The sequence below is a fragment of the Falco biarmicus genome, chromosome 1, assembly GCF_023638135.1.
Source record: "Falco biarmicus isolate bFalBia1 chromosome 1, bFalBia1.pri, whole genome shotgun sequence".
Taxonomy (NCBI): Eukaryota; Metazoa; Chordata; class Aves; order Falconiformes; family Falconidae; genus Falco; species Falco biarmicus.
In genome coordinates this window covers 13,424,979-13,446,189 of record NC_079288.1, presented here as the reverse complement: position 1 = coordinate 13,446,189, position 21,211 = coordinate 13,424,979, and the positions used below count along the sequence as shown (strand labels likewise).

Below are 21,211 nucleotides of genomic sequence, written 5' to 3'. Positions count from 1 at the left end.
AAAGGGGCAGCTCTCCCTCCGTGTCACCCTATGCCTTATGGTGCCCATGGTGATATCCAGTGCAGAGAGGGATGGCCAGCACAAGGGGCCCCTGTTTGCCTCACAGCCCACCCCCCCCCACCCCAGACTGGTCCTGGCCCAGTCTCCTTCCAGCTTTCTGCAACTGTGTGCTCACGCCGCGCGCCAATGCATCCCCTGTGTCGCCACTGCTGGGGTGCACCTGGGACACGGGGTGCCCTTGAGTCAGGGGCTGGAAACGGGGTGCCTCCGGCCCTGCGCACATTTGGCTCCTTTAAGTCCCAAGCTCTGAGAGGCTTTTTGCCTGTCACCTTTCACACACGAGCTGGAAACACCTCTGCTGAGCTCAGCAGCTGCTTCTCCTGCCTCAGCTCTCACGGCCCCTTCCTTGCCTTCCCAAGGACGCCTCCCAGCCCCGGCCCCCATGCCACCCTGGTCCTTTCAGCAGCACCCAGGGGTGTCCCGGCGCATTGGGAAGCCACGTTGTGGACTGTGACCCCCCCAAAAGAAACCCGGGTGATGGGGAAGCAAAGCTGCAGGCCAGGGCGGTCCGAGTCAGGGTCCAGACACCCCCCCCCTTCCCCCGAATCAGGGCTTGCCCTCCTCCCCGCAGCCCCCCAAAGCAAACAGCACCCGTGGGAGCTGCACGGTGGCGCTCCTGCTTTGACCCCCCCACTTTTCCCACCGAGGGCCGGCCCCGGCTCCCCAGGTCACCACGCCGGGGGCTGTTACCCGCCCCGGGATGCACCCCCCCGCCGCGTAACGGCCACCTTTCCCGCAAATGCCCCAACCCGGGGGCAGCCGCCCCCCGCACGGCCCCGGCCCCCCCGCTCTGCAGCCGGGCTGCCGCTAGGTGGCACTCGGCGCCCGGCGCAGCCTGCGCGGGGCGGTGCGGGGCGGAGCTGCCTGCGCGGGGCTGCGCGGAGCGGGGCAGGGCGCGGTGCCCCGCACGGGCTGCGCGGCGCGGAGCGGAGCGGCGCTGGCCCGCGATGGGCTCGGCCGGCAGCGGGTAGGGGTAGGGCGGGCGGGGAGGTGCTCCGCGCCCGCTCCGCGCCCCGCCATGCGCCCCCGCGGAGCCCCGCGCTCCGCCCGCTGAGCCCCGCTCGCTGCCTCGGTGGGTGGGGGGGGGGTGCGGGGGCCGCCCCCTCCCCGCTCCCCCCGCAACTCTGAACCATGATCACAGTCAACGCGGATGGGAAGATAATGGTCAGAAGATGCCTCGTCACCTTGAGACCCTTTAGGTAAAGTTATTCCCTTGTCCCTCCTCCCGGCTCGCCGCCGCCTGGCTCGGCCCCTGCGGTTGTCGGATGCGAAGCGGTTGTCGGAGCACATTTTGCGGGGGAGGGGGCGGTTGACCCCGGATCAGGATGTCAGCGGTCCTGGCAAGTTTGCCCGCGGCTCAGCGTGCGGGTCCGCAGCCCTCGCTGTCCGGCGGCTGCCGATGCGCTCGCCGCGCCGGTGCCCTGGGGTAATGACAGGGCTGTTTGCCGCTGCCTTTTCTTAATACCGTCCTCGGGGATGTTGGTACGCGGGGGGAGTCGGTTCCTCTGGTTTAAATCCGCTAGTGCCGATGGGAATGTTGAAACCCACCCTGAACTGGCGGCGGGGCTGGGGTATCATTAATACCCAACTGGCCAGGGTCGATATCCAACCTGAAACCCTCCGGCTCCAGCACGCCCGTGCCCACCTATTGCTTTTTTCCCCTTGGTGTAACTCTCTCCCATTTCTGCCTCCATGCATTCGCTTCCCCTCTCCAGTCCTTGCTCTCCAGCTTCCTTATTTCACCGGAGACGCGCTTTGCTTGCTCCCAGGCTTGAGACACATGGGAGATGCCAGGAATTGCTTGGGTTTTCGCTGGGGTGAGGGACTAAAAACCCACAGAAGGGGCAAGTGCCGGCGGGTGAAGCACAGGGTGGGGTGAGCCCAGCTCGGCGGTTGCCAGTGCTCCCTGCTGTGTTTGGGGGCCGGGGATCACCTGGGATCACTGGTGGGATCTGCCCCGGTGCCTTTTTGCAAAGCCCAGGCTACCACCTGGAGCTGAGCGGGAGGACAGGGCTCTGCTTGCACTGCTGGCTTGTGCTTGGGGTGGGAGATATTGTCTCCCCGGGAGCTGCCTGGCTCTGCGCTAGCGGGTGGACCGGAGGGATTCCTGCTGCCAGATCCCACAGCAGTGCCCTGGGGCTGGGGAAATTGGCCAAGGGGATGTCAGATGCAGTGGTGGAGCAGGGATGTGAGGATCCCCACGGCTCGGGCTTGCTCCGAGCATGAGGAATGACTGTCAGAGAGGTGGGAAGGACACGTGCACCCCAGGGGTATGCTCTTTACTTGGTTATTTGCTTTCTCAAGTGGGTTTGAAGCCTGTAGTGAGGAAGTAACTGGCCGGAGCATCCATCGCCTCTGGGGCAGGGGAAGCACACCTTCAGCACTGACCTAGGATCAGGATGGGGAAGTGCAGGGAGTGAGCTGCAGGGTGATCACAAAGTCCCACTGGACGTGAGGATATGTGTGGATGAGGGGCTTGTGATGGCAGGAGAGCACTGGGCTGGAGGGTCCCCTCTTGTTAACCAGTCAGGTTTTCCCTGTGTGAGAGAAGAAATTCCCAAGATCCAATCCTAGCTGTCCCTCAGTGTCCAGCTCACCCCTCCATGTCATGGTCCTGCATCACCTTGCTCCCAGCCCAGTGTGGGCAAGCATTGGCACTGCCCTACTCCAGCCGTAACCTGGTGCAAATCAGTACTGCTCCCCTAAAATCAGCACCCCACATTCTCAGCTGATGTGAATCAGGGATGATCTACCGGAGTGGGAGAATATACTGGCAATCAGGATGGGGGTCAAGTAGATCGGGTGCTTGTTGCCGGCTGGGCAAAGCCTTGCTGCTCTAGGGAAGCCCACGGTGCGATCCCCTGCCTGGTGTGGACTCCTGGCAGCAGTGCCACCAGCAAACAGTGAACAGGAAACCTGACCCTTTGCACCAAAACATTTCATTAACCATGCTCCAGACATGCCAACCAATGCAAAGCTCTGAGCTGTGAAAGCACCTGCAGCAAATGGGAAGGAGAGAGAGAGCAAATCTGTGTAGAAACGTCCAAGGATGGCTCTGACTTCATCTCAGCAGGAAAGGGTGTTTCATTTGTGACTGCCAGATTCAGGCAAGAATTCACTATTTTGGAGCCCTGGTCCAGCTTGCCTAGCTCTAGGTTTTGCAGAATGTGGGGAGTTCAGGCAAGTTTGCCAGCTGGAAACCAAAGCCAGGCTTTCCATGTGTCTGTAACATTGGCCAGTAAGAGAATTCACTCTAGTCCCCTTTGTGGAGGATGATTCCCACTGCTGAGCATCATTTTGACAGCACCGTGATGGTGTTGGGCTCTGAGCAAAACTGGGTTTTCAGGAGAGGGAGCATCTTTTATTAGCCTGACTACTGCTGCTGTTGGAAATTGTTGCTCGGCTTTTGAGCTTAAGAGACTTGGGTGTTGAAAACTTGTCTAAAAAAATCCTACCTGTCCCTGTAGGCCTTGGTCTCACCATGCACCTGCATAATATTCTCCCTGCAAGTCCCAGCTGAGTGATGCAGCACCATGGACAGACAGTCCCAATGTCATAGCTCAATCCCACTGGGTGCTGCTGGCCTTCCTCCCCTCACCTTCCTCCAGCTCATTGCTCAGACCCTCCTGGCTGCATCCAGCTTTCAGTTCCATGGGCCAAAAATGACTGGGGTGTCACTTCCAATTTTCACTAAAGACTTAGAGAATTTGGCTTCCTTCTCTTTTGGGCACCATGCCAGAACCCAGAACTATGAACATTTCAGTGGGGAGGATGTGGAGAGGGACTTGGCACCAGAACCGTGCCCAGGCAATTAATTAAACGTGATGTGGGATGACAGGCAAAACCAGCATGCAGAGTAGATGCTACTTGGTGGTTGGAGCTCCATGGTCTTCAGCGATTTAGGATTTTGGGGGCAGAGGACCTAGTGCATTTGATGGGCAATTTGGAAGATCTGGGGTAGAGTCTGTTTTACCTGCTTTGCAGTATTTGTTTTCTGCATAAGGAGTTTCTGCTTAGTTAAGGCTGGGCCAAGCATTTTTATTCACCTGGAGAAGATCAGCACAAAGTAAAAGAGATGGGGTCCTCGGGCTCAGAGCCCATCCCTGCAGCATCCCTGCTCTGTGGAGTGATGCTGCTGGGCTCGATCTGCTTCTCTCCTAAGCATATCAATTCCAGTTATGCTCTAGTCTCTCTCTTTTTTTTTTTTTAGGGAAAAAACCATCCTGAGTCTCCCCTACTCTCTGTAATCCAGTCAAAATGAAAAAGATTTTGTCTCCTAATGAGATGCTAGAGCACAGATCACTTTTGTATCTTTTTCTTTCCTTCCTCCTTTTCTTTCCTTCCTCCTTTTCTTTCCTTCCTCCTTTTCTTTCTTCTCAATGTTTAACCATCACTCCTTGCCAGAGTATAATTATGAAGATTAAAATGCATAAACAAGGTCTTGCATAATGATGAAGATATTGTCAGTAGGAAGGCTGAGAATGAAGAGCAGGATCAGATCTGATTATTTAATCAGGTGATACTTCGTTAAAATGCCCGTTGGGGAAGGGGGCAGCTGGCAGCAGGATGGAGCTTTAGGGTGGGTTTTGTACCATGACGTGCTCCCAGGGAGGATCCTTGGTCATGGGGCATGGCTGGGCTTTGACCTCCTCCTCCTCCAGCTTGTGCCTTCTCTACTGTGCTGTTGTCCTTTCCTGCTAGGGAGGTGCCACGGCAGACAGCGTTTCCTCTGCTCCTGCTCCAAGGATAAATTCAGCCCTCCAAGGCCAAGCTGGGTGCTGCAGTCCCTTCCATTTGTGTTCCTGAGAGCCTCTTCCAGATCAAGCACTGTGCTCTGTGGCCGGGCGCAGGGTGTGATAATGGGAATGGACTCATGTCCCTGAATCGCTCCTGCTCCAAGCAATTTGTGGGGCACCATGTTGTATTGAAGCATCAGGGATGCTCAATCACCTCCCTGCCAGAGCTGGACCACAGCTCTCTGGAAACCCTTCTCTGAGGTCTGCTTTGGGAAAGGGGATGAGGTCCGTAGTCATCTCTGCATGCAAATACTGCAGCTCGATGGTTCATCAGCATCTGCTGGGGAGAGGATGGCTGTGCTCCACCAGCAGCTGCTTGTAGGGCACACCAGCTGTGCCTATAGCCAGGCTTTTAGGGATGGAAGTCTGGATTAGCCCAGTGAACAATGCTTTTTACAGCTTGTTTAAACTGCTTTCCAGCCCCCAGGGCAGGCTCATTCAGAAATAAGAGCTGCTTCACTCCCAGAGTGCATGCACAGGGATGTCGGGCAGTTTCACTGATGCACTTGAACATCCCCTTTCCCAGGTGGGTCAGCTCTCCCAATGCCTGGCTGTGGGTCTCCAAAAGGATTAGCAAGTGTTTGTGCTGGTTTTGTGTGCTGCTGGCAGAGCTTGTTAAGGCTAACAAGCCCAGGATGTTTCTTTTACTCTTGATTAGGTGTGAGGTGAGAAGGGGATGAGGAGCTGCAGGGTTCTGTTTGTCCGAAGCCCCTGGCCAGGTGATCCTGATCTGCTGTGACCCAGCTGGGGATGGGGCAGGGCTGATGCCTGGGAGCCAGGGCGGATGGGTGGTGTTAGATGCCTGTCTGCAGCGCGCAGGGCTGGAGAAACCCTTTGCTTTTTTGCTGCCTGATGCTGACAGCAAAGCTGCCCTGGGTCTGGGGCTCAGGTGTGTGTTGGCTCCGTGAGAGCAGCATCAGAGTTGGTGGGATGGAGGTAGGGAGCTTGTGGGGTCCTGTGAAGGTACCATGTCTTGTCTAGGAGGCTCTCCGGGCAGGGCGAGCCTGGCCATGCTGTACTGGAACAGTAGGGACCTGCCCTGGGAGCTCCTCCAGTAGATCTTTCCAGGGAAGGCCAGTCCTTTTTGAGTTGCTTGACGCTGTACTTCAGGTCTCCAAAACATCTCCTGTAGCTAATGAGTGCTTTGAAGGAAGTTGCTTTAGTTGCCAGCCCTTTCCAGCAACAGATAATTGCGATGCTGGCACGTTGTAGTCCAGACTTAATGGCTGGCTCCTAATCCTTTGCCTTTTAACTGCACAATAATGATGAGATGGAGGGCTGTGGTGTTCCTTTGCAACCCTTTCTCTGGAAAAGCCTGGTTTCAGCTTTGGGTGGCTCTGCTGCGTTTCTGTGCGCAGCTCCTGAGCCCTGCGGATAATGCTGTGAACTTGCAAAGGAGAGTTACAGGTTCCTGTCCTCGGTGGCTTGGTTCCCTTTGGCTCTGGGACGCTGGGAGGCAGAAATGCCAGCAGGCACCCCTACGGGCTTGCTCAGCTCACCATCTCACACAGGATTTGTCTATTTGAAGGCGAACTGTTGTTTCACGAGGCTGGCTGGCAGTTGTCTTTTCTCTTTCTCCTCTTTGAAATTTTTCTTGGGTTTAACTGGCTGAGATCCTCCGTATAGCCATGGCTCTGGGACCTGTCGTACATGGTGCCTGGCAGTGGCTCTGCTGGGGCTGTGCCTGTGTGTCTGTTGGAGGATGCTGCACCTCCATGGAGACTTGGAGGCAGTGGCAGCATCTCCAAGCAGTGGAAAGAGACCAGGCATCCAATCCCTCGGTGCAGCATGCTCTGCTTGCATGCTGGGGAGATGGGGGGGGGGCTTGGCTTTATGCTCCCTGGTGCACAATAACCCTCCTGCTTGCACAGAGCTCCTGCCTTCAGCCTTTGTACCCTCCCCAAAAGTTCTGGCCTGAATTTGGCCTGAATAAGAGCAGCGCTGAGGGCTCCTGCCTCTCTTGCAGCTGGAGGTGACCACAAGCTCAGCTGGGAGTGACGTGTGGGTCAGCATCCTGCCTGGTGCATCCCCATGGGAGCTGCTTTCCTACCAGCCCAGATGAACAAAGTAGCAACGGGATGGTCCCAGGCCACCGTGTGTGCTGCCAGTGTGGGTCCCTCCTCGTTCTGCTGTGCACAGGGCTGCCCGTGCCGTGCAGGTGATGCTGGACACAATGGCAAATACCAGTGACCTAGTTACAGGGGGAACAAAAGACCGTTTTTTTTTTTTTAAAAAAAAAGTTTTGGTTTTTATATTTTTAGATCCTTTGGGAGGAAGGGAAGGTACAAGGTCTTTCTTTTTTCCGGACTCTCCCAGGAGGAAAATGGGTATTGTTTATTGTGGTGGTTCCTATGGTGTGGATGAATGGCCTGGATCTAGTGGAGCATGGTAAGGGCTTTCCCATCTAAGATGCAAGTCCTCCGTTCCCTCTTGAAGCCTGCCTGTTGGAGCAGACTGCAGGGATTTTGAAGGGTATTTTCAGGCAAAACCCACCTGCTTGGTGCCAGTTTGGGCAGCAACATCTTAGGACTCTTCGTGAAGCGTGTGTGGGTCTGGCTGTGGTTGGGTGAGTTACTGGTGTGCTCTTATGGAACTCTGGCCACAGAGATGCTCCTTGCCCAGGCTGGGTGGTGTGAGCCATGGGGATGGAGCAGTTGGGAAGGAGGCAGGGATTGTTCAGGCTGCCTCTTCCAGACACCCCAAAACAAAGCGGCTCCTGCTGGGGGTTACCCCAGGGGCATGAAGGGTGGTGGGGCTATCCCAGGAGCGAGCTGGTTCCTCATCACACCTTGCTACAGCTCTGCTTTCCCTCACACAGGATATTTGTGCTGGGCATTGGCTTTTTCACCCTGTGCTTCCTAATGACATCGCTGGGAGGGCAGTTCTCAGCCAAGCGCCTGGGGGACTCGCCCTTCACCATCCGGACCGAAGGTAAGCGTGGCTCCGTGCCCGTCCTGTCCCATGTGATGCTCAATGACCCCTGCATGCATGGTGCAGCCGAGCTGACGAGCACCAGGGATGCAGGGAGGATGGTGCTTCGATGCCTCTGTTCCCAAGGCTCCCTCCTGACCCATTTCAGGGATGTCAGGACAGCTCAGGGTCCTGTTGGCTCTTCTTGCTGTGGCGTGGAGCACTTTGCAGCCACGTGGCTAAAACCTGGCAGTGTTTGCATCCAGAGGTGTACAGGCACAGCGGGGACACGTGTGTGCGGGAGTGTGGATGCTGACCGTGGCTCACAGCAGAGGGATGGGAAAACACCAGTGGCTGCGGCTGGTGGAGTCAGACCTTCAGCTGGCAGAGGTGTGGGCTGCATGGGCTGCACCCAGTCTGACGTGCTGAAGATTTGGCTTGGGTGCTTGGAGAGCTCAGTGATTTTGAGCAGTTTTGGTCTGCAGGGAGTAGAAATTGTTCCTTAGGGATGGGAAAATAAAAGGCCTTTGTGGTTCTATGGAGGTACTGAAATGTAGAAGATAAATATTCTGATTTTTAGCAAGTGTGCTTTCTGTTATATTTTTTAAAACACCTGTTTTGGCAAGATGTGCAGTCAGCTCAGGAGACAGCTTCCATGGTGGGAGGGTTGTGTCCTGCCCGTGTGCTGAATTGAGCTTTGCCCTGAATTTTTTTCTCTGTGGCCCCAGCCTGGAACAGCATGACTGAACTGCAAAGGGGGAAATGTCCAGCTTGAACTCTGGTGAGCAGGGTGAGATAGGCTTGGCCGGGCCACCGTGGTCTTCCCCTCCTCCATACCAAACGCATGGAAGGATTTGAGCTCCCTAGCCTTGCCTGGAATGTGATTTTGGGGCATTAGATCCTTTCCTTGTGGTGCTCGAAGAAGCCCTAGCTGCTTTCCTACAGGAGAGGACTGAAGTGGCGGTTTCCAGAAGTCTGATGGTGCTTGTCAACCACTTAGTTGATTTTCAGAGAGACTGATGTGCAGCCTGCGGCAGCTGGCTTTTTCTCCCCCACGGGTGGAGCACACGGTGGCTGGCGTTTCTCCCTGTGATCCCCTAATTGTTCCCATCACCAACTCCATTAAGCCCCTTCTCCAAGGAGCTGGTGTTTGCCTGGTTGGGTTGTCCCCAGCCGGAGCCAGAGCAGGCTGCAGGATCGGTGCCTTTCCGTATTTTCTGTGTGGTTTACCACGTTTGGGGTACCTGCCCCTGCGGCAAGGGTGGGTGCTTTGTTAATGTCCCTGTCCCCATGCCAAGCGCTGCTCCCAGGATAGCTGGTGACTGAAACCTGGTCATATAATACATGATTTCTTCCTTCTTGGGATGAGAAGCAGCATGTGAGGAGGGTGGGCAGAAGCCTCTGGACCACCACCTTCTCCAAACCTGGCTTTTGAAGAGATGGGTCCTGAAAAGATTCCTGAGTGTGGAATAAAAAGTGTCACTTGTTACAGCTGCCTTCTGACCCAGGAGAGCCCCAGCATCCTCTGGGAGTTTGCAGAGAACTAGAAGAAAGGCAGAGAGGGACCTGAGTAACTGTGGGACCAGTGTGAGCTGAGGGTGGCACAGGTCATGCTGCAAACAGCAGCAAGGGTTTCTAGAAGCCTGCAGAAGCCCCTGGTCCCACCCCAGAGGACTTCAAAGTTGTGGTGAAATTGTAGAATCGTTTAGGTTGGAAAAGACCTTTAAGGTCATCAAGTCCAACCATTAACGTAGCACTGCCACCACTAAACCGGGTCCCTAAGTGCCCCGTCTACTTGTCTTTGAAATACCTCTGGGGATGGTGACTCAACCACCACCCTGGGCAGCCTGTTCCAGTGATGGCAAAAAGACAATTATTCAGATTCTTTATCCCCTTTCTGGATGCCTTAGAGTAGAATAGCTTTTCCCATTCTTTTTCTTGTCATCAATTTAACCCAGGTCTTTGAGTCCACTGATTCCCATCCTTGTGTGTCTCCTGTTTACCAGGCACAACGTCAGCGCAGCCTTGGAGCTGGATCAAAAGAAACCTCCTTGTTCAGGCTCTCACACCTCAGAGTCCTCCACACTCATTGCTTTAGGTGATTAAATCAAGGTGTGCAAGTGGGTTCACCTTCTTCCATCCGAGCTCCTGGCCATGGTGGGTCCCATTGGCCCTGCGGGGTGGTGTGCTGTGAGCGCCTGCCTTGCCGGCCAGGAGCGATGCCCGCTTCTTGGCTCCAAGGCTGCGTGGTGTGGGTGTTGCTTCTGGTGATTGCTGGTTTGTCTCTTTTCAAGAAGAAGATAAAAATTATGATCAAGGTCCTCTAATTTTTCAAGCTTTTGGACTTTAAGGTCTGTATCTGGCTAAGGGAAGTCCTCCTTCATTAGCAAGCTCAGAAATTCAATGTAAAACTTTTTTTTTTCCTCCCTTCTCCCCCCCCGCCCCCCCCCCCCCCCCCCCCCCCCGGATTGAATTGCCAAGCAAGGTATTGCTTCCAAATAAATTGCTGGAAATGTTGCTGTTGCTGTGTTTCTTGTTGGGGAAGGTTTGGTTTGTTCATGATCTCACACATTGTTTTGAAACATGAAGCATCCCCTCTCCTGTCTCTGGAGGAAGGATGCTGTTTCAGAAGGTTATATGCTTTGTCCCCAGGGTTTGGCAGGCACAACCTGAGAGACTTTCTAGCTCTTTAACACCAGGTTCAGGCTGTTGAGGTTCAGCCTTTCCCGTGATGCTGGTACCTAGGGACCGGCTGTCCTGTGTGGTAAGTCGCTGTTCTCAGCACAGCTCCCCGCACACAGCGCAGCAACATGGGATTAGGACCCCTGAAAGCAGAGCGGGACCAAGACCTCAGGGCATGCACAAGGCTGGAGCTGGCTAGGAGCCGGCCAATGTCACTGTGGACCCCTCGCTGTCACCTTTGAAATGCGGCTGCTGTGGGAGGATCTCATGGCTGGAAAACCCAACTGTCGCACCCATGGAAAAAGGCAGGAGGGACGATGCATGCAAGGCAACCTCACTGGTGCCACTGGGAAATGGGGAGTGGGAAGCTGGTGGGGTGAGGAAACCCCATCCTTGGAGACTTTCAAAACACATCTGGCTGATGTGAGGTCTGACCCCAGGTCTGCTCTACTTGGAGCAGGAGATCCCTCCCGGCCGGGGTGATGCTGAGCTGACATGGAGGGCCACCGAATGTGTGTCGAAGTTGGTGCGTGTCGATGGGACCAGAAATGGATATACTTCTTATTAGTGCTGTGAAGTCTCAATGGGTCTGTTTGAATAACAAAGTGGCATTTAATTAACATGCGTTATGGATCCCAAGGAAACCCAAGAAATATTGCTGGTTGTTATTGTTGCTGTTAAGCACACAATGCTGGTCTGAAGATGAGCTCAAAGGAGCAGGTTAATTTTGCTAGGCTGATTAGCTCTTGATGTGAGTAATAGTGGGAATTGGGCCAGTATTGGCACAGACCTGGACAGGTTCAGGGCTGTTGGCTTTGGAGGAGTTGATGGGTGCGTGGCCCCAGGTCTGCCATGGGTTGGAGCCTGGGCTTGAATATCTGCTGGGACAGGGCTCCCAGTGTGAAACCTCTGGAATGCACTGGTGGTCCCACCTGGGGAAGGAGCCTGGTCCTTGCTGCTGCTCTCGTCTCTGCATGGGCTCATGAAAGCATTGGGTTTAATGGGCTCTTTTGAGCATTATTCATTCATTAATTTTGCATTGCAAGCTGGCAGCATCCTCTCCCCATACACTCTGGGTGTGGGCTGCTTTGCCAGCATCACCGGTGTATTTAGTTGAGTATGTTTGTGGCTAGTGAGCACCAGCTTCTGTGGTCCTTCCTGGGGGTGATCCTGGCTTTTGTGGCTGTTGGCTCTGGTCCTTGTTTCCACGTATCTTGCCAGGCTCAGCAGCGATGCTGTGCAAGTGAAGCTGCCCATGCACTTAAATGCCTGCAGGGTTGGGGCGGCCCCAAAGAGCTGGGGGTCAAGCACCTGGGCACTTAAAAATCATTTGCATTGGAGAGATCCTGTTGGGTTGTGGATAAGTGGTGAAGCTCATGGTTCATGGCTCAGTCTAGGCTGGGACTGTTCCTGTTTCTTCCTGGGTGTCCTGGGCAGCCCAGCACTGAGTGTTGGATATCGCAATCCAAGGGGAAGCTTAGGAAAATGCCCCAGACTGGCCCAGAGCTGTCCTGGCTTCTGAACTGTGTGAGCAGCCAATTAAAACCAAAATGAAGATAGATGTGAGGCAGGAGCATGAAAAAGAGAAATGGATAATGTCACAGTCCAAAAGTTAATCCCATTTTTAATTTTATTTTTGTATATGAATCTCCTTCTCAGAGGCTCTCTCCAAAAGCTGAGTTTCTTGGTGTGTGCCAGAAATCATTCCTCAGATGGCTTCTCTGCTTGGTGATTCGATGCAGCAGAGGCTTTGCGTCTTAACAATAAATAAAAAACCCTTCTGAAATGCAAGTTATTTTATCCTAATCTGCTGCTGTCAAGTAAACACAGACAAAGAATGGTTCCTTTGTTTTGAAATGGCCACTGAGAGAATTTGTTCTACAAAGATCTAGATTAAAAAAAAGAGAATAGACAAGTCCATAAATTTTGAATGTGGGAGACACTTTGGGAAGGGCTCTAGGCTCAAGAGATTGTTTTCTGTGCCCTCTTCTCTTGTCCTCCTTAGAATTTAAAATGTTTGGTGGTTTGTTTTTTTTTCCCCCCCAAGCATCTTTGTTTTGGTTTTGTTTTACTGCTGGAGTCAAATTGTCTTGGGGCAGGGGGCTGATCCTGAAAAAACACCAGAATCTTTAATCGTGGTGATTGCAGCGGGGCTGGGGAGGGGTTTGGCCATGGTCCCTCTGCCCGCTGCTGTGCCCCAGCCTGGTCTGGGCAGTGATGTACGTCCTGGTCCTGCTGGTGGAGCTTGCTGCTGCAGGGGATTAGCGGAGGAAAACAGGTTAAGTGTTAGAACATGATTAGATGTGGCTGGAATACTGCCTGCAGCTGCTGTAGGTAGTTTTAAAAGATGGGAACACTTCTGATTTCTCCTGCTGTTGGTTCCTGTATGGTAGGGTATGAGGTGCTGGAGGAATTTGCTGCAGACCCAGGGGATGTGTAGGACAGGTCCTGATGTCCCAAGATAGCTGGAGCTGAGCTCTGCCCTCGCTGTGGGCTGCTGATTCTTGCAAGAGGGCTCTGATTTAATTTCAGCTGACCTCAGTGGTACTTTGATGCAAGTGCTTTGAGTGGTTCATGCAGATATAGATATCTCAGTGCTTGGGGTCTGCGTGCTGCAACAGCAGTTCTCACACTGCAGTCCTTGAGTCTCCACGCCTTTGGGAAGTGGTGGTTTGCTGAGCACTGGAGTTCTGTGTTTACTGTTCCCATAACTTGTCTTTTCAAACCATTTTCAAGTGTTTCCTGCCTGGATTGATGCTCAGCTTGAGAACTCAACGCCTGCCTTTTTCCACCCCAAACGGAGCTCCCAGCAGCATCTCCAGCTGGTTTCCTGTTGGTGACCACAGTTGGGCTCCTGCATTGTGTTTCCTCAGTGGCTTTGGAAACAGGATCGGTGGGGACAAGGGGACAAAGGAAGGCTGATGAAGAGCTGATTGTAGAGCGCAAGCTGGAAAATGTGAGTGAGCAGGGGTGAAGCACATCCTCTGCAAGGCTGTCGCACCTTGTCCTAGGTTGCTGACACATGCTTTGGGGTCTGATCCTCTCAGGGCTGAAGGATAAGGACTCTGATGGGATATTAAACAGCTTATGGACTGAGGCACGGGGTTCCCAGTCCTGCGCCACTGGGACTTTCTGCAGCTGGGCAATGGTACTTGCCTTAACCTGGAGTCTGGCTGGAGGTGAGCAGTGCACCAGTGCCTGGGGACTTCCCTTGGTCTGTGGCACAGCAGAGGTGCAAATGGCCAGAGAACAGCTTCTGCTGCAAAAGCCTCTGAGATTTGGCCATTCGCTTTCATTTTGCAGGGAAAGAAAATTAAATGTGGAAAAGTTACAGAGACAGCCTGCTGGGGAACCCCCCCTTGCTGTCTTGGGGCACCTTGTCCTGGATGCAGGCTCTGGGTGCAGCTGAGCACTGCTGCTTTCTTGGGGCATCAAAAGGGCTATGGTTTGTTTTGTTAGGGCATGGGACTCCCAGGAGAGGTCCAGCAGACAACAGCCAAGGCACGTTACGCTGGAAATGGTGTTTAACATCACCTGGCAGCAATCTTGCCCTGCCCTCCCCAAACCCAGTACCCCTCCTGTGTCCCGGCTACTGGAGTGCTCTGCCTCTCTCATGGCTGTTGCTTGCTCCAGCTGATGGAGTCTCACCTGCTTAAAGCAATTTCTTCCAACAATGAACATGGGAGAGAGAGGGAGATTGTTTAGGGCTGTGCAGCACAGCTGAATATTTTGGTGTTTGTGGCTTGTTTCTCTCCAGAGCAGGGATGTCGGTGGAGGGAGGCAGGAATTGTGCTGCAGAAGATGATGTTGATATGCAGAAGATAATGCTTGGGGTTTTGTAGGGCATCTTCACCGTTCCAGAGTCATGGTACCGTGAAGCAATGGGATTTTATGTTATTTCAATCCCTTGAATCGCTCCCCGAGGAGCAGAGCAGAAAAGCCAAATAGAAATGTGAGAACCTACATGATCTCCTCGGAGGGGTCCTTTGCTCCCGCTCCTGTCTCTGCTGGTTTTCCTTCTGCTCCAGCAGCATCCCAGCTGGGTTAGCGTGGCCAGGTACCATTGCCGTTTGTTCTCACAGAAGATGCAGAAAGGTCAAGCTCGTATTTGCTAATGATCAGAGTGAGCTTGAATAACTCTGCTGTCCTCCCTCACCATCAACTGTGCTGGGAGGGGGGGAGGAGAAGGTCTGTGTGCACGATCCTGACCTGCTGCGTACCCGCTGTGCTCTGCGTGTGGCTCATCGCGAGGGAGGGCAGCAGGGGAGGGGATGGCTTGGTTCAGCTCCGCCTGTGAGGTCCAGGCTGTGGTGAGATGCTGCTCAGCCGGAAGAGCTTTAAATCAAAACAGAGATGTGTTCGTCCTCACATCCCAGTTTCCTCTCTCGGGAAAGATAATTTCTGGACCCATTTGCAAACTTGGGTCACTGCCACTTGTGACAGATCCCAATCTGCTCCTCAGTTTTTCTGTTCTCAGCAGAGCACATAGATCTTCTGACAGTAGCTTGAGTTGGGCAAAATACCCAAAAGTTGCTTTATGGCTTTAACAATCCCTTTTCTTACCTGACCTCGCTGGAGAGAGCATCTAGGAGTGAGCACTTGGACTGCTGCCTCCTTGAGGTGTGACACGCAGTCATGTGGTTCCAGGGATGCTTGTATTCCCTTTGCTTTTGAAAAGTCATGCAAATTATAAATTTATCTTGCTGCCTTTAATGCATGGTGAAGGTGACAGGAGAACCAGTTGCAAAGCCTCATGTAACCAAGTGATGGGGATGGGGGGGCACAGGAGGGAGCCGGGTGGACTTTGCTGTGCAAACTCGGCATTAATTATTCCCAGTTTCTTCCTGAGTGAGTTACAGCCCTCTCCTGGGCTGCATGTGTAACGTTTTGATGTTGTCTGCTGAGCAGCTCTGGATAACTGTCTGCAGAAACTTGTAAGCAGCTTGTCAGGATCCGCTGCTTGAGCGTGTCTCACTGGAAGGCGCAGGCGGCGACAAGGATGCTTGTCCAGGCACAGGGATGAGGCTATTCTCATGACCTGAATCCACAATTTGCTTATGCAAAACCCTCTCGAAAGGCAGGAGGTTCCCCTCTCTGATCCCCTCTTCCCGCAGGGCCTGTGGGGCAGTTGTCCAGAGTGTTTCCCTGGGTCCCTGCGCAGAGGGTGTGGGCACGTGCTGCCTCCCCGGCACCAGCTGGGACATGCGGGTCCTGCACATCTCTAATGCTTAATTTTTCTGCTGCTGCATCCAGAGCTGGATTAGAGTCTCCTGGAGCCCCTGGGCCATGGGAGGTGTGCCAGCCAGGGGACATCCATGGGGAAGACTGTGCTGTGCAGCTCTTTGGAGGCACTCCAGGCAGCCTCAGGGGCTGGAGCAGCCAGCTGATTCTGTAAGCAGTTGTCTGCTCAGTGCCAAGCCGAGCTGGTCGGTACTGGGAGTACCTCCTTGGTGAGGAGCTGTACTGGGGAAGATGGGCTTTTGATTTTTCCCCCCATAGAAAAATGCTGAGGTGGTGGGGCCAGCTCTCCAGCGGGCCCAGAGTTGCTGCACTCTGGCAGCTCCCACCGCTTGGGACTGTTCTCTTGCTTCCCCGTTGTCCAAGCATTGGTGAGGAGAAGGGGGTTAATGGAGACCCCAAAGCAAGGCAGACCCCAGGTGCAGGGTGAGGGCTTTCTGCTTCAAATGCTGCCTTCCCCCAGCCCCACTCCCTGCTGGCTCGTGCCAGATGCTTGGTTGCTCCAGGGGCTCTTTTAAATGGATAACGCTGCATGCGGCAGCAATAATTTGTTCTGCTTTTCCTGTTGAGTATGGGGAGACTTCTTTAATTATGGGTTAAAGTGGTGCTCTGTGCTGAGGAATGGCTGATGGCAATGGTGATGGGTGCTGCTGAGAGTGGCTGTGCGTGTCAGCTGCCCCGTGCAGCACCCTGCGGTGCGAGTGCTATTGGGTCCACTGTGCTGTGGCAAGAGTCTGCTGCTCGTGCCCAGGTCGAACCCCCACGGTAACACAGACGTGTCCTTAATCTGCATTTGTTTTGGAGCAGACCGTTGCTTTGCCCAGATGGAAAAAGTGTGGGTTGATTAAAAGCATGTGTTCTCTCCCGTGCCTGCTTCTTCTGCTGTCCCCGTGGGCCATCCCGCTTTGGTCCCAGAGCACTGCATCCCCTGTCGGGTTGGTGAACGTGCACTGTGCTCCCATCTCCAACCCACGCTTGGAAAGGAAGCTTGAAGTGGAAGTGTAAAACTTTACTGCTCTTATTAAATTGCTATTGCAGGCAGGGAAACGAGTGCTGTTAAAATAAGGAAAAGAAAGGCATCCATGGGGGCTCCACGTGACACCAGGAGTTACTGCCCACTTCTGCAGGGGTGGGCTGGCGAGGCAAAATGCATATTGGTGCTTTGTAGGGCACAGAGGGGTAAGAAGAAGTGTAAGGGCTGCTGTAGTAGTGGTTAAAGCTTAATCCACCCTGGGAATGCTGCAGAAGTGCCCGTTTGATACAATTGCTGCTCAGAACTGGATGCCTGCAGGCTTAAAAAAAAAAGAAAAAGCCGCTAAACTCATTGGAAGATGGAAGTGGGAATTCATGAGTCTTGAACTGGTGGAGCAGGGATGGAGGTCTCGGTGCAGTGATGTGCATTGACCTCTTCCCTGTAGCCACCGTGTTGGAGGAGGGAGCAGCATCATCCTGCTGGCTCCAGCACTCTGTTATCTCCATAAGCAGCAACTCCCAGGGAATGATTAAATCAATTAATTGATTTTCTATAGCTCATAAGGAAGTCAAATGGCATTTCCATCAACGTGTGATGAGCAAACACCCCACCAAGGCCAGGAGGAATGTTAATGGCTCTTTACGCTTTTATTACCCCTTTTCACTCCTAAATCAAAATTCATCCTGAGCCCGGGAGGCAGCAGGTACTTCAGAAAATAAAACTAGCACAGTGGGAACCATAGCAGCCTCTATAAAAGCTGGTTTTTTCCCACTGATTTATTTGTTTCTCTGGCCTAAACGAGAGACCAGGGTTTGGTTCAGCTCAGGCAGAGATTAGCCAAGGCACATCCCGTGGCTCTGCCAATGCCCCCCGGCTCCTGCGGGCTCTGGTTTGTGCTGCTGCCCCGCTCTGCTGCTGCTGGAAGGACCTGGCTGCTGGGCTCGGCAGCGACTTATGGGTTTGGAGGAAGGGGATGATTTATTCACCCCTGGAAACAGAGTGGCAGGATGCCCGGCACTGTTTGGCCAGTATTTTTGGCTGAAGAAGAGATGGTAATAATTTTGAAAGTGTTAAATTAGTGAGTTCTGCTGTTTCTGAAACATAACATTTTGGGGCAGCTGTAAATAAGACTGTGGGCTTGAGCACTGAACGTGTGGAGCCAGAGGAGCGATGGTGGTGCTGAGCCTCCCAAAGCCTTCCTCTGGCTGACCTTGGGGTGTGCAGATGCTGGGTCGGATCCTTTCTCTGCCCCAGGGCTTTGGGCTGATTTCCTGCAGATGTTGGGGTATTGGACCCTGATAATACGATTTTCCCTGAGGTCAGCAACAGGAGCTGTTAGGAGAAGAACTAGTCTTAAATGCCGATGCCCTTGGAGAGGATGCCTGTCTTGTAAAGACTAAGAACTGAAATGAGGGTTGGTGATGGAGGGGGTCCCTGGCTTATGGGGCTGTGGAGCCACTCTGGGGCTGCCCCTGTGCCGTGGGACTGGTGTGTGCTGCTCCTTACCTGGAACTGGGGGTCCCAGCTGCAAAAGTGGGGTCCAGCTTTGCCTCTGGTGCTGACAGCATCCAGCCCGGTGTGGGGTCCACCTGTGCCCTGGGAGCCCTGGTGTCCTCAGGGCTTTGCTGCTGGCAACTGCCCTTGAGCCAGCCCTGTGCTGGAGCCCTTGTGTTTTAGGAAGCAATTTAAAATCGATGTTAATCTTGTAGTTTGAAAGCCTCGCCTGCAGCATGAGGTGTTTGGAGCACTGCAGAACAGCTTAAAATGCAATTTAAAATAGTGCTGGCTGGCAGTAGAGGACCAACTAAAAATACCCTGCTGGTACTTTTTTAAAAAAAGAAGAAAAGTGAAGGGGGGGGGGGCGGTGAAAAGGAGAAGGATGAAATAAAAGCTGAAGTGCGGCTTGTGCTGGGGTTGTGTGTATCTGTCTCCCCATCCCCAGCTACCCACCTCCCCCAGCCCATCTCCTGGGACTGCTGGGGAGAGGAGGGGGTGACCCAGTGCGTTTTGCCTGCAGAGTGATGGCTTGTGGCAGGACCTGTGGGACCGTCTCTGTGTCCCGTAGGGGACACCAGGTGTCTGGTGTGTGTGTGGAGGGGGGGGGGGGTAAGAAGTAATAAAAGTTGGGAGGAACAGCCCTGCGCTCTCCCTTGTGGCAGTGAAACGCTCTTGTCTGTGAATGTGTCTATTTGTATTGCTCAGCTTCCTGCCTTTTCTTATTTATATGGAAATAGGGAGCGAATATGTGTTAGGGTGGAGATAGAGAGCTGCAGCCTGCTCTTACAGGCATTTTCCTTCGGGTGGGGGGGCAGGGGGAGCTGGTTGGGGTGGAAAAGTGGCAGGAGCCCCTTCTGCAGGTTCAGCTTGGGGGCCTGCACTGAAAGGCTGCCCGGAGGGAGGGAGTGAGACCCCAGCCCCAGCGGGGTTGGTAGGGCGACACTAGGCTGGAGGAGGGCTGGTAGGGCCCTGGGTGGAGGCTGAGGTTTGCCCAGGACCTCTCAGTGGCCTCTAACCAACCTCCTCTCTGAAAGGCAGTGGGGCATCACCACCCTGCCAGGAGTGGACCTGCGGTGTGCTGGGGCGTGGGGCTGCAGAGGGACACTGGGGGGTACCGCTGGTCGCTCGTGGAGCCCCTGGCAGTGTGGGAGAGCAGAGCCCAGGGACGTGGCTTTGCCCCGGCTGTCCGGGAGTGGGGTGGGCAGAGCGGTGCCTGCCCGTAGGGGTGGCAAGGTGCTTGCGGGGGCGATTGATGGGGCTGGTTTCCATCTGCTGGTGCTGTTTTGGGCAGCTATGGGACAGCTGGCTGCTGCTTTCAGCCAAGGAACTCTGCAGCACATCGGTGTCATTGTTGGCACCCCCACCCACCCCCAGCTGCGATGTCTCACCCCCAGCATGTAGGGGGCTGTAGGAAAGCCGGGGGGGGGTGTCTATGGAGCCCACAGCAGTTGTGATTGCTGCTGTTCATGGCTGTTAGCAGAGCCCTGGGGTGGCTCCTGCCTGGCTCGGTCATGGCACACGGCTGCCAGCCCCACGGTGCCGGAGCCATCGTGCAGGGCATAGCGGGGCCTCTGCCATGGGCTCTGTCTGCCCAGGGATGTGATGAGGGGGAATGAGAACACCCCTGAGGCTGCACATTTGCCAATGATTGCACAGCAATGGATGAGGGGATGGATAAATCCAGGGGGTAGATGATAGTGGGCAGGTGGGACATAATCTACTTTACCAGCCGGTGACTTAAGTCTGCTTAATTTGGCTGATTACCAGGGAAGCACTTTGTTGCCAGCCGTTTCCAGCAGCTCAGCAGCAGATCGATGGTGAAGCTGGAGCTGTACCGAAGTGTCCGCTTCACTGGCAGCCCCCAAGCTGCTTTGTGGGCACCTCCAGGTGCAAATTGCTGCTGCTGGTGTGACAGCTCCCTGTGTGGCCCCTTGTGCTTTTTGCACTGGGGCTCTGGCTAAGCAGGTCTGTATTTTTCTCTGTATAACTGAAATAAGAAATCCATAGCAGTTTAATGGCAAATGTGGTTGGGTTTGCTGGAGGCAATGACTGGCTGGGTGCTCATGCTGGCAAGCGGGTGCCCTCGAGGGGTGCAGGCACCCAGCGGGACCTGGTCCATCCCCAGAGCAGCTTCCACCAGGGTGGGTGCCAAAGGGATGGAGACAGGAGGTGGGCCATCGCCACCAGCCTCAGCCAGGCTTTGAGCTTTCTTGCTGCCGGTTAATGCTAGGTCTCTGGGCTGTGATTGTAATGGATTATGTGTCAGGGTTAGCTGGAGCCCTTGGCTAGTTGGCTTTTTGGTCTTTTAATCTGCTTGAATCACAATCAATAGTGAAAGTAAATAGAGGAGTGTGGGAGGGGGAGGGAAGCGAAAAGCTGGTGCTTTGCTTCCTGGGAAGCGGCGAGCTGCTGGGGTGGGTGCCCTCCCAGGAGGCTGGGATCCCCAGGACAGCCCCAGGTACCAGCCACTGGAGGAGCTGGGCGGTGAGGTCTGGGTCCAGCTGCACCATGTTTGGGATCCTCCAGTTTCTATTCCAAGAAATCCTTCAAGAGTACATTGTCCTTTTCAGGGGTTTAAGTAGCCTGGAGTTGTCCTTTAAAGGAGAAAAACAAAGCAAAGCAAATGATGCTTTAGATTGAAATTAATTCAGCTGGTATTTTCAATGGACATAAGTAATATCTTACCATCTCTGAGCAAATTCCCTTCTTGTACTGGAGCATTCAGCTGTTGCAAGACAGCCAGGCAGGGATACAACTTATGTCTGAGCAGGAGGGGGAACAAAATCAACAACAAATCAGCCATGTTATGAACAGTGGACATACGGTGGAATTGCATTTTAAATGGCATGGAGATGCTGTGGTGTGCTCACATTGGTCTGCAGAGGCGTGGGTCAAGGCTGTACCTCTGCCTCCCCTTGGTACGGTCAGTGATGGGTTTGTGTGGCCAACGGGTGAGGGAAGCTTTTTCTGACCTTGAAATTGGTCTGGTTTTTGGGTGGAAAAGCTCCCTGTAGTGATGAAGGTGGGGTGTTACCTCCGCGCCTGTGGGGTGGCA

General features: G+C 54.0%; 1 protein-coding gene across 3 annotated transcripts in view; it reads left to right on the top strand.

Moving 5' to 3' along the window:
• Nucleotides 1-956: 956 nt before the first annotated feature.
• MGAT5B (alpha-1,6-mannosylglycoprotein 6-beta-N-acetylglucosaminyltransferase B) overlaps nucleotides 957-21,211 on the top strand; it is a 70,614-nt gene continuing 50,359 nt past the window's right edge. For 2 of the 3 annotated variants that reach the window (XM_056326560.1, XM_056326562.1), the window contains exons 1-2: nucleotides 957-1,259; nucleotides 7,675-7,787. In XM_056326560.1, the coding sequence (XP_056182535.1) occupies nucleotides 1,192-1,259; nucleotides 7,675-7,787 (181 nt within the window). In that variant the 5' untranslated portion in view covers nucleotides 957-1,191. The remainder of the gene's footprint in view (nucleotides 1,260-7,674; nucleotides 7,788-21,211) is intronic. The other variant, XM_056326561.1, reaches the window with a different exon arrangement.